Below are 13701 nucleotides of genomic sequence, written 5' to 3' on the forward strand. Positions count from 1 at the left end.
TTTTTACCACATCCTTTTAAGCCATCCATCAGTTAAAGGATATTAGTCTTCCCCAGCTGTGAACCATGTATAGTATATCATCAATTGATTCAGAAAATTGTGTCCACCAGTGCAATAATTAGCATGATTAAGAAGAAGGTAACCAAATGCTTTCTGGTTAGATTTGGGGCCCTCTCCAAGGAAAGGAACCTGTGTGTATGTCTGTGAACCTGATTAGGAGATCATAACCTTTAGAGGAGAACCTATTACTATTATTTTGATAAATGGACATATAGTTAAATTCCTTTCTGCTTATGTCCCTAAATTGGTGCTGATCTTGTCTTTCATTAGAAGTGCTCTGCATAGCTGGGAGGGGCTGTTAACACTCAGTCATAACCGATCAAAACATCAAGAATAAATGAGGGTGGAGTGCCCAATCCAAAATGGACACAGTCCCCCAAGGTTTAGGTAACATCATGGGATGGGGAAATGGAAGAGATGGAAAAGGTGCCTTCTAGACATGACAGAGTCATTGCACTGATGAACTCACTTCAGCTGCGGTTGTCCACATAAGGCCTGGACAGGGTTGTGCCCACCAACATTTCATCATGGATGGGGGAGGTATTCATGAGGTTCTATCCACCTTGAGGGTGTATTGGCAGCTAATGGTTGTTGGGGGAGGGAAGTCATCTTCTTCAGTGGCTTAGCCGCTGGTAAGCTGTCCAGGCTCCAGTAAAATAACCTGACACCTATGTTAATGCAGGCAACACAAATTCAACAACAACAACAGCGTGCGCGCGCGCGCGCGCACACACACACACACACACACACACACACACACACACACACAGAGAGGGAGGGAGAGAGAGAGAGAGAGAGAGAGAGAGAGAGAGAGAGAGAGAGAGAGAGAGAGAGACGCAGTCTAGAATGGGGGAGTTCTTGTAATGAAGGACGGGATGAGAAAAGTAATGGGAGTAAAACCAGCTGAAATTCACTACACAAATGTATAAAACTGTCAAAGAATTAAAAACAAACCCCTAACAACAAAGCAATAGCAGTTAATAAAAGTAAATTATGGTGGTGTTTTCACCCGATAAGATAAATGTCATTTAATAACAGCAGGATGATTATTTTCAAATAAGAAGTTTTGTGCCATTGTAGACAAGGGAGATTTGTCTTCTTGCTTAGGTGAACTATGGAGCTTTAAAGGAAAATCAACAGTTCGTGTTTTCAAAAATGCAAAGAAGTATATGCAGAGAGAAAAGTAGGTGGCTTGGCCCTACTTGGCCCATCATCACGATGTATGTTTCGCCACTGTTGTTTCAATTTACCTGTCCGTCCGTGCAATAAAGGCTGGATTGTTTCTGCACCCGAAACAGTTCCCACAGCTCTATCTTTATATTCCTGTTTCGATTGACTTAGTCAGCCTGGCTCCTACTTCGTCTTCTTGATTCTCTCAACAGTAATCCAATTCGTCTGTTCACCCCCAATCCTTCCCTGCCTGTCTGCCCTCAACACTCCCACACTAATGTTCTATGATTTTGTCATCGCTATGGAGATGTGAGAAGTCTGGAGGCGAAAATGACAATGTCATCTTCCAAGTTCAAAATACATACAATACATAATTCCGAAAACAAGGTGGTGAATTTTTCAATTTAGGAAAGTAGAAGTCAGGGTATTTTCGGATGAGCAAATAGTTGTGAACAGTTGCTGGGAATAGAGCACTGGAGCAGAACGAAAGGATAGGACACTCAAAACAATCGCATTTCCTCCCAAGATTATATCTGGAAGAAAATGGGAGGAAACATTTGGATAACAGTGGTGAGCAGTCAGAACACTTCAGGATCCTGTGCCAGAGCTATGTCTTAGATGTGCGTCTAAGGGAAGAACTCAACCTTCCCAAACCAGCCTTGTCGTACAGAAGAGGGAGATGCCAGCAGCGGCTGTGACGGGGAGAGAACATGTTTAGGGAGTCGATCCACATTCCAGTTTCACAATAACTGCTCATCATGGACCTCTCCTCTTAACAGGAGTTTCAAAATCGCAAAAGAACAGATGAGAAGACAAAACCCACTAAGTATACAAGGAAGAGGTATACAACGCACGCCAAGGAAGTTGTTAAAGCAAAAACGGTTACTTCCCAGGAACAACAAATTGAAAATGATTTTTATCAGTCAAGGAATCAACGTTCCTGGGTCACCCAAACTGGAGAGGGAGCATTTAAAATGCTTTAGCTACTGACAGGCTGAAATGGGTGTGCGTCTCTCCCGCTTCTACTTTACCAAAGAGAAGCATCACTTATGATGAGAAAGATACAAAAGTTGATGGAGAGATAGCTATATGAAGTATCAAGTATCAAAATCACCATATAAAGTGTTGTCAAAGCTCCCTGTCCCAGGCTTGTTAGGCATGGGTGTGGCATAATGGTTCATCAAAGTTCAATCTGATATTTGGCTCTATTAAGAGGAATAAAACACTCAAGAAAAAAGCAATCTTTTCTGCTTTCTGATGCAGGGAGATCACATCAGTGGACCATGATGCTACATTAAGGGTGAGAACAAAAAGTTGGAAATGTCACAGATATTGCACTTGGTATGAGGAGGGGTTTTTAACTTCATTGAATGGCCCAAGATGCAAAGTCTAGAGAGAAGCCTACGCAAATGCTTTACTCATGCCTATTTACTTTCTCTGTTTGCGATGCTTTGTTGTCTCTTGGCCTTGCGGACCCTGAAGCGACTGTTACAAATTGCTAGCCAGTTCCTTCCAGAGGTGATGAACTCATGCACGGGAGTACACTTCAGATGTGACACGCTATTTCAGGGGTTGAGCATCCACATCTCCAGGGCTTACGACTCCAGTGATGAGCAAAGCATCCTGCCCGAATCACACAGGGCCAAATCCAAGAAGCCAATGCCTATACCTCAGAGCCCACTGGCCTGCTTTGCCTTCTCACTCATAGAAATCACAGAGAACGCCCTCCTCCACGTCCTAACCGCTCTTTGTGTCCCCACAGGCCCCTGAACAGTGTGGCATGCCTCTTCCTCTTAGTATCTGAGTAGCAACCTATCCTTTTGACGTCACTTATCTCCTGATGATAAAAACATGCAGTTTGAGATCATGGTTAATAGACTCTTAGGATCTTGAAGAAGGATCTAATTGTATTTTAACAATGATTTATTGAACACCTACATGCAAACATTACTCTGTTTCTATACTTACTTCAGATTGCTAGAAAACACCAATTCTTGCTCCCTTCTATGATTTCCATTATGAATATACCAATTCCAGTTGTATTTAAGTTCTAAGATTGACTCATTATATTCAAGTGACATATTCACTGTTCTCAACATATTTACCACCATACATAACATTCTTTTGACTACTCAGAACTGCAGCTAGCTATAAAGTCAGAGTTGGAAGATGGGGACATTTTCTAGGCCAGGACCCCCGAGGACGTGAGTAGTGGCAAGGTTTTGTCTTGGGGAAAGGTATGTCACATTTCATATTGTAGGAACTGGCATGGGATCCAGTACTCTGAGGCTGAACATGAGCCCTATTTCTAGTCCCTCGGTTTTCTATCTCTATGCTTGCATTCATTTTATGAAGTAAATAACATGCTTCAATCAGTCTGTGCTGACTTATGACGAGTGACCTTCATGCACCATGCTGCTAAGATTACTCCAGAGTGTGGCCTATCAGTTCAGATTAGATTCTGCATCCTGACTTGAATACTCGACTTTTACCAAGACTACTAAGATTATACTTTGCATTAAATATTAATATAAGATGAAGACATGATGTGCCTTTTTAGCTAAGAGCCTTACTGAAAGAAAGATGATAGATTCCTCTCCCTTCTCTAGCTGCAAGCAAATGAATTGAAAGATGATCACGTATTTTTCAAGCTGGCAAGTTTTTAATATATTTAAAATTATATTTTGATATTATGATCTTTATTTCCATATGGGAAAAGTGATATGCTCACTAATCTAAAACATATGTCATGGCAATAGACAGTCCAGCTAAGGTGAATGGATGTGTTTTGCTGGTCTGGTAAAGGGCTGTTATTCCAAAGAATGATATAATGCAATCAAGCGTACAGCCTACAGGAAGAATTCAAGTCTCCAGGAACATTGTTTCACTGCTACTAATTCTAAAAAGATTGTCTATAGCAATGTTAATACCATCCGCTGGGTATGGTGACACATGCCTTTAACCCCAGAACTCAAGAGGCAGAGGCAGGTGAATCTCTGAGAATGCGAGACCAGTCTTGCCTACAGAGTGAGTTTAAAAACAAACTCATACACAATGAGACACTGTCACAAATTTTACAGCAACAACAAAAACGAACAACTCCCCCCAATAACACCCCCAGAATGTTAGTACTGTATGATAGAGATTGGCAGTTGTATGACAAAAACCTCTACTAATTACATCATTATTAAAAATTAAACTATTAAACAACTTGCTAAAATTTAGGTTCAGTCTTTGAAATGAGACAATGTATTAGTGATGACTTTTTCTGAGGCTCAAATATAATGCTATTTTAGTTTTCTAGTGATATTTTTTAGGTTTTTAAGGCTGAACAATAGACTTCAAACTGCATGATAGGCCAATCATTAACATTATAATTAATTCTGAATGGAAGGTTGATAATTTCAAAATAAAATTTCTTTTTAATCTTTTAAAGATTTGAATTAAGTCTACATTTGCTCATTAAAAATTTCCCCCTGATTCGTTTGTAAGGCTGTATTTACTTTGATGGCTGCAGCTACCAAATCTAAGTCTGCTTCAAGGATCTGTCTGATCTTCCATATGAAACTACTGAAGGGAACATTAGTGCTTTTGTGAGAGAGGAGGGTCCACACCATGCAGAAACCTTACAGTTCAGACAGACTTGATAATTAAATGAAAACAGCTGTGTCTAGCTGACGGCAAGAGTAGGGCCTAACGTACTGGATCACAGGCTCAGATTCTTAGTGGGAAGGGCATTTTAAATATCTTTTAACTCAGTCACTCATTTAAACATTGCCTTTCCGCATCTTCGTTCTTGGCTGAATACCCTTTGGCTTCCAAGGCAGCCCACTGCCTTTTTGCAATTTCCCTTATCTATCGTATTGGGAAACATTCACATTCGTGTTAATCTCCTTCAAGCTGAAAGCAAAGAACAGGGCATCTCCCATTAGAGATGCAGCGTTCACACAGGTGAAGCATATGATGATAGCCCCTAATGAGAGGATGGTCCGGATGGCATTCCCTACAGTGTAACTGGCACTGACTTCAAGCAGCTTTGCATGGAATAAATAATACTCAGCCACATGGAATGCTGCTTGGTCTCAGGTTGTCTTTTGAATCACTTAGAGAATTGCCCCTTTTGGGAAGTGGGGGATGCTAAGGGGAGAGTTTCCCTGGGAGTCCTCTCTCAAGTTTTCCAAGTCCCTTATGTTGCCCAGATGGCCATACATACCCATGATTACTAAGCAGCAGAGACTAGATTGACAGTTGTGAATTGGATGAGGAAGCCTGGGGAACACAGTTATTAGAGGACTTGGATTCCTTTCTTTAATTCTACCAGTGAGCTTTATAACCCTAGTGTGCATTCTATGAGTCTCGCCTATAAATGGAAACTACATATGCTTAGAATTCAGGGTTGTTAAGAAGATCAAAAGAAACAATGCTTAGTAGGCTAAAAAGTAAACCTATGCCCCTTTCCTCTTTGGATTTAGCAACAGCGTAACTTTGGAGGCCTAATATCTTAATGGCAGTTGAATTAACGAATACGTACTTACAAACTGTGAACCTCACATTAAGCAGTTGCCATATCAATACAAAATTAAAATCATTTAAAGACTTTATTTCCATCACCCGTAATGTTGAACATTTCAGGAGTCGTGGCAAAAACTGAAGATGACAGTTTTAAGATACTAAATATAAAGATGAAAACAGCAGTTGGTGCCCATCGGCTGCTACTCCTATCACTGCTTCATGCAGTTCATATACACATGCAATAGATAGTGCATATATATTATATAACAATATGTAATATATTCTGTTTTGTGTTTTGGGTTTTTTTCCAAGTTTCTTACTTCAGTCTTTCTCATATATCCTGCTTTGACCAAATTAAAAGTTCACTTATCTCGGTTCAATCAAACACTGAAGATAAACTGGCTTTCAGTTTTGTTTTTTAAGATAAATTCTGGGTTTATTTTCTTAAGATCCTTCACAATTATTTTCTACGGCCTTAAGAAACATACTTTGAATTGTCAATGTATAATTAGCAATGATATATTCACAAATCCTTGCCTGGATCTTGAGTCAGATGAAGAATGATAAGATTTCAATTTTGAACCATTCTTACAATTGAGGATGAAATTGTAAAAAATGTACAGGTCTGATTTTACTGTTTACTTTCAAGTATTTAGTTCTCAACGTTGTCGTGTTCGGCAACCTCAGTCTTCTGGATAGAGCACCGAGAGCTTTGAATTTTATCGCACTGCGTGGCTGTGTTTACTCAGTTTTACATGTCCGTGGCCATTTATAGTTTCAGGGAGAAAGGCGATGCTTGTGTCATGAAAGTTTGCAAATGTCGTCAAAATCCTGTCCTCGTATCAGCTCCAAGAAGCCCTACACTTTCTTCCTCGTCAAAACGTCAGAATATGAGAACGGTACCCTTGAGATTCTGTTTCCATGGTAGGATTAAAGTTAGAGAAACCTGAGTCGCAGTGTGCCCTGCAAACAGTTAGATTTTACGTATCTTTAGGGAAAAAAAAAGTTCTGCTAATTTTAACTGACTTGTGTGTAAGTTTGAGTAAGCAACCATAATATTGATAGTGAAAATTTCTTGGCTCCTGCAGCTGGTGTAGAATACCATTCCATGAAAATGGATTTGGGTCCTCTCTGACCAGGGGAGCATTTCCCTTCATATAATACTTATTAGAAGTTTTACCGTAAGTTTCTCTGCCTCCAAATCACAGTGCCTTCAGTATAAACCAGCAGGCTTTCCTTCTGATAAGCAAATACTCCATTCTAACTTTTTTTTTTTTTTTTGGTTTTTCGAGACAGGGTTTCTCTGCAGCTTTAGAGCCTGTCCTGGAACTAGCTCTTGTAGACCAGGCTGGCCTCGAACTCACAGAGATCCGCCTGCCTCTGCCTCCCGAGTGCTGGGATTAAAGGCGTGCGCCACCACCGCCCGGCTCCATCCTAACTTTTACAATATCACTTCACTATTTTCCTGAATCTTCATTGACTTTTGTCTACTTTATGGCCTCCCATTTGGTTTGTTATGCCAACCTTATTTCAATCCATCATGATACCTTAGTTTTATTTGGATTTCTTGATATACTGAGTCCCATTCACACCATAACATATTCTTTCCCAACTCAATGACAGTTATTCTCTGAACTGGGGGGCTGTGTTCTTATAATACCATGTGACATGAAGTCACAGAATATTTCATTCTGCTATAGACATTTTATTTTTGTCTCTCAGTGCAGTGCAGCAGGAAACTACTGTATAGGAGATGTGTATTAGGAATGCTGACCATAATGCCGTGTAATTGAGCTTTGTGTTTTATGAAGTCTCTCTTAAATTAAAGCTGTCAAAGCACCAAACCCAGGGATGAGTGCACAGTACAAACTCAAGAGCCTTACATGGAAAGGACAGCATACCAAGGTTCTAATGGCTACTGCAAGAGTTGCTTAAGGAAAGCCAACACAGCACAACCTTGAGGCCACTTCACCCCCCTTGCTCCTTCCGTGGCCACTGTACACGAGTTGAGTGCAGCAGGCAGCGAGAGTTACTTACTAAGGCAAATTTTTTGTTGAGAATCATCTGCTCCACTAACGAGGACTCGTTGTGGAAGAGGTGGGGCTGCATGTGACTCCACATGTGAGGAAACCACCAGAACTCATCCACAGACCCCAGCAGAAGGTCATCCCCTTCGTCTTCCTCTTCGGTCCCTGTAGGGGCAGAAAAAATGGTTATTCAGTTAATTACAAGTGCATCTTCATCTTATCTGCCTATCTGTCTGTCTGTCTAACATTCATCTACCTATCATCCATCCATCTATCTTTATCATTTATCTATTATATTTATTATATATCATTTATGTATTATCTATCCACTATACATCTATCATCTATATTAGTACTTATCTATCAATCATTTATCATATAATTTATTTAGAAGATACCACTATCTCACATGTGCATAAGTCACTGAACCCAAAATTTAGCGAAGGAAAGATCTGTTAAGGAATGATTAGAGGCTGTGACAAAACTTTTTAAAAACATTTTTTAACATTTTAAATTATGTGCTTGTGTGTTTCTGTGTGTGGGTATCTGTATATATGTGTGGTGCCAGCAGAGGCCAGAAGAGGGGTCCGAGCCCCTGGAGCTGTGTTACAGCTGGTTGTGGGACACCTAACATAGGTCATTGTTGCAGAATAGTTCATTAGACTGTGTGAAGATGTGTCTCTGTGATTGGCTGAATAAAGAGCAGAGTGGTCAAGAGCTAGGCAGGAAGAGGTTAGGCAGGACTTCCGGGGACAGAGAGGACTCAGAAGAAGAAAGGTGGAGACACCAGTAGATTCGGAGCAAGTTGGACATGCTGTACTGAGGAAAAGTAAAAACCACGTGACTGAAAATAGATTAATAGAAGCAGATTAATTTAAGTTATAAGAGCTAGTCGGGGGCAAACCTAAGCTTTCATAATTAATTAGTCTCTGTGTCATTATTTGGGAGCTGGTGATCTAAGGACAGTCTGACAAGAAAGCTTGCTGGAGGTTGTAGCAATATCTCTCATTCTCTGAAAGAGCAGTACACACCACTGAGCCATCTCTCCATCCCTGAAACTTTAGAAAAGTTATTAAACATGAGATATGAATATAAAATATTTTAATTTAATCTTTAAAACTAATATTTAAATATGTTCCTAATAAATATAATCACTCATGAAGACATCAGACTCTTTAATCATCAGTCTTTGTACATCTTGTAGTATAGAAGAGAATGAATAAAACAGACTAACTGATACTTTACAAATAGTCGGACTGCAGAAGAGGATGTAGATTATTTTGACATGGCTTTTTATATTCAGATGCAAGAAAATAGCTTCCTGGTTTGTGCATGGCGTTGGCACACAGTGTTGTCTATGGTACACAGTGTTGTCTATGGCACACAGTGTTGTCTAGGCACACAGTGGTGTCTGTGGCACACAGTGGTATCTATAGCACACAGTGGTGTCTATGGCAAACAGTGGTGTCTGTGGCACAAAGTGGTGTCTGTGGCACACAGTGGCGTCTGTGGCACACAGTGGCATCTGTGGCATACAGTGGTTGGTGTCTATGGCACACACTGGTGTCTGTGGCACACAGTGTTGTCTATAGCACACACTGGTGTCTGTGGCACACAGTGGCATCTGTGGCACACAGTGGCGTCTGTGGCTCACAGTGGTGTCTATGGCACACAGTGGTGTCTATGGCACACAGTGGTGTTGATGGCAGTCCCTTGCTTCACCTTTCATGGTGAAAACAGAGAAGTCTCATGCGGTCTCTCAGTTATCATTTCATGCTGAGCTCTACCTCCTTAGCCAGGACACTGTGATAGAGTTAGCTGGAGCCCCCTAGCGTGTGTACTCTTTCCTAGGCTGCCTCTTCTGCTCCTCCTTCCTTGTCACAAGCAACACCTGTCTTTCCCTGCATCTGTCTGTTAGCATTGCTTCATTTTCCAACCAGCTTTGCTCAGAGTTTGTTTAAGGGGGAGAGAGCAACGGATCTCAGGGTTCTTTAGAGAGAAGCTCCAGCATGTTCGTTACCCCATCTCTGAACATCATGGTAGAAACTCAATGACATCTTTTACACATTGGAAGCATGCTGGATTTAGAGAAATGATTTCTACCATCTGACAGATTTATCTTCATTCACAGGAAATGTAATTTTATGTCTTTCATTTTTCTTAATAGCTTTATTTGTCTGTCTCCCTTGAATACCACTTTGGGTATATTTTAGATCAGAATCAATTTTATTGAGTGGAAGTATCTATTTATTACTTTCAAGATTATGTTAAGACAAATGAAATCAATGTAGCTGCCTGTGTTCGGATTACTCTGGCCTCCTTGTAGGAAACAGAGGACAGAAATGAGTAGTCAAATCCCTTATGTTATTGAAAATGATGCTTGAGCCCAATAAAGCCACTGTCAAGAGGAGCTTATTTTACTGTATGTCTCCTAACAAGACTTACTCTGCAGCACGTCTGTCTTTGCTTTTATGTTGTGCACTGCCACCGACTGAGACCGCAGCAGAGGTAAGGCAACGGTGAAAAGTTTTATGGCGCTGTGCTGGCTATGCTGTTCCCTTCTCACATCACCCTGTGGCTAGGGTCACAGGTAACCTGACTTTCTCGCATAAGGAGGCTGATCTTTACAGAGACCACACGGCAGGCCCTGAGTTCTAATTTAATTAAGCAACTCCACATTCAGGGCCCTTAGTTCTTTTCCACTGGCCAAATGCAGACTCCAGAAATGGCAGAATTTCTTAACTCAATACCACAGTGCTTTCTACGTTTTCAGGCAACTCTGTGAGGCAATCAGAATGCACAGATGTTCTTACTTAAGCTACTGCTCAGTGTTTTCCTGGTATGTTCTAGCCCCATTGACCTGCAGACAACAGAACTCTTTCTGCTGCCTAACTTCCCTAGCGAATGACCGTCAATTAACTAATAAGCGCTGTAGGAAAACTGCACCCTGGTTAACTGAGGGTGCAGATTGTCTTCTGGGTAACCGAGAGCGAAGACTCTCTGGGCACTTTACTAGCTACATAACTTTGGGCCCTTCAAAATTCAAGACAATGTTTAAATTAAAATAGATCTCAGAAGAAGAAGTCTTGGGCTAGAGAGGTGGCTTAGTGGTTAAGAGCACTGGCTGCTCTTCCAGAGGACCAGGGTTCTATTCCCAGCACCCACATGGCAGCTCACCACCAATGTAGCTCCAGTTCTAGGGGGATCTGACATTCTTTCATGGCCTCCACCAGCACCACGCACATGTGGTGCACAGACATGCACACAGGCAGAACACCCACACATTTGAAGTAAAATTTTAAACAGAAAGCAAGCTACTTCCCGAAATAAATTTTCCCTTTGAAAGCGACACCATTTTTCTTTGTCCTCTCAAGACCGAGTGAAAAGGACAGAGGTTTCAGCTGAGGAAGGAATCAGTTCTTCACAGAGGGAGACAATGTGCTCTAATCAAGGTTTATAACATCTAATTTGAGGTACTGAGATTTAAATTTCACATTTGTTCCCATGAAGACTCATGCTTTGGGTCTTAGAGGCCCTGGCTGTCATGGTGCAGGGTTTTTCCTCTTCTACACAGACAAGGAGGTCTCGCCAGCCTTGCTTCTACTTTCCTCCCGTGTGGGCAGCTCTTCCGTCGGTTTAGAGAGAACACCCTCATCATGAGTTGTGAGAAGTGCTTTCATTAGAAAGAAAGAAAAAAAAAACCACGTAACAAAACACAATCCTTTCAGAGCTTAGAAGGAAGGGGTTGGATGAATGGCACCATTTCTAGCATCTAGGGTTGAAGGAAGACTGACTTGCCAAGAGATATTTGTGTATTTCCTGAGTTTGGACTGTCCTGGTTTGAAAACTCTCTAGTTCTTTCTCTCACTACCTTCCATTTGGTTTGAACATAGAATGAATGTCCCATTGGCTCATGTTTTGAAGGCTTGGTGCTCAGCTGCTGGTGCTATTTTGGGAGGGTGGCAAGAACTCGAGGGGCCTAGTTCCAGGAGGTAGGTCATTGGAGATGGGTCTCTAAGAGCATACTTTCTCCCTCGCCCCTTCTGTTTTGTGATTGTTAAGTGTTGTGGGAATTTGTTCAGCCAAGATCCTTTTGAATACCAGTCCACTGGGGCGTGGTCTGAGGTATAATAAGTACAGAATGGAAGCGTGCTCGCCCCTTTTTCCTTTCCACTTGGTTGGTGGTCGTAGTTCTGTTTGCAGCTCCCGGCAGCCGCAGAGCAGAGGAACGCAGCAGTTTCCTTGTGAGTGTTCCCCAATAAACATTTTTTTATCCTTTATTATGGGCTCTCGTGGACCTCCTTAGTTACGTGACAGTTATGAGGTTAATGACTGGTCTACCACTCACAGCCACCTTGGTGCTCTGCCCCACCACAGGCCCAGACATGATGGGCCAAGCAGACCATGGGTGAAACTGCAAAAAACAAACTTCACACCTGTTTTCTAGTAAACCCTCCCTCGGGCACTTACTGCAGTAACAGCCTGAGTAATACCACTTCTTTCAAAGATATTATACATTCAGTATGTTTTCTGATTCCTCCCCTGCAACTCGAGTTCCCTCTCCTTACAGATGTCAAAGCATCTAACACATGATATTAGGGAGGTGGCTACCGGCATGGAGTTTCTTCTCAATGTTATGAAAGGCAGCAGCATGAAGGGGGGTTAGCATTGTTACAACCAGAACTTCTGCACCCTGGAGAGCCTTCCGTGGGGAGCACGCCCTCATTTCTAGCTAAGAAATATTTGGATATCACGAGACTGTGAGTCTGTGATCAATCTGGAACTTATTTTGTATTTTTTCTCAGCTCTGGGTCAAGCAAGCTAACTTCTTTCCACAGTAAAGTTCTGTAAGCAGCACTAATTATCAGAAAGCCCATGCCCATCAGAGATGAGATTAGCACGTTTCTGGGAACTGTGTTTCTTTCCCCGTTTTTAGCTTGTGTCCATCACACACATTACTGGAAGTAACTTTGCGATTACTACTAGCGTTTGCTAATGCAACCATTGCAGTATGGTTCATCTTCCTTAGACCTGCTTTAGCTCCTCTTGGCTATTTAAGTTTTCAAGTAAATTTTAGAATCATGTCACTAATACCCACAAAGAAACTTGTTAGAACTGTGCCTGAGACTGAAATATAATTAATTGTATTAATTATAGATCAATTTAGAGAGGACTGAATTCTTAAATATTTAGTCTTTCAATCCTTGGACGTGTTTCAGCTTTATAAAGTTACACCCTAATACAAATGAATAATTCTAATATTTACCCCTAAATCTTTGTTGATGGAATGGTAAATGAAACTTCATTTTATTTATCTATGACTTTGATGATTGTGTGCAAAAACGTATCTGATTTTGTATATTACACAAGACCCCAAAAAAGCTATTAGAAAAGATAAAATTGACACTAAAATGAGCTACTTTTATTGCCCACAAGCAGAGAGACAGAAAAAAAGACAATCCAGACTGTGAGAGGAAAGAACTTACAATGCATGTGACTGAGAAATCAACACACAGAATGGAACAAGGATCTACAAATCAGTAACAAAGAGAAAACTTAGAAATAAGTGCACCTCACGAAAGGGCCTCAAGCAGCCAGTAATCACATGTATAGGTTCACTTTCTATTCGTAAGAGAAATATATATGAAAACCATCATTCCCAGAGCACAGCTAAAATTTAAAAGGGAAATAACATGAAATATGAGGCACAGTCCTCAGACAGCTAGAAATTCACACTGGAAAAATTAGTCTATAAAATAGGTTGGCCTTCCCTCTTCAAGTTTTCATATATGTGTCATGTGAGCAACTCCAGTCTGGGCTGAGATCCAACAGAAAAGAACTTACATTCTCTAAGGGACAGGGATGAATGCCTAACAGGATGATCTAAGAAATGCCAAAATCTAGAAATAACCTTCTACACTGCGGTAGGAGG

The 13701-nt window shown here is 41.1% G+C and overlaps 1 protein-coding gene across 1 annotated transcript in view; it reads right to left on the reverse strand.

Moving 5' to 3' along the window:
* Positions 1 to 13701, reverse strand: part of Ndst3 (N-deacetylase and N-sulfotransferase 3) — a 116502-nt gene that overhangs the window by 74356 nt on the left and 28445 nt on the right. The window contains exon 3 of the mRNA XM_038311542.1: positions 7780 to 7934. Coding sequence (XP_038167470.1) covers positions 7780 to 7934 — 155 coding nt within the window. The remainder of the gene's footprint in view (positions 1 to 7779; positions 7935 to 13701) is intronic.

This window comes from Arvicola amphibius, chromosome 14, assembly GCF_903992535.2.
Source record: "Arvicola amphibius chromosome 14, mArvAmp1.2, whole genome shotgun sequence".
In the NCBI taxonomy this organism is placed as follows: domain Eukaryota; kingdom Metazoa; phylum Chordata; class Mammalia; order Rodentia; family Cricetidae; genus Arvicola; species Arvicola amphibius.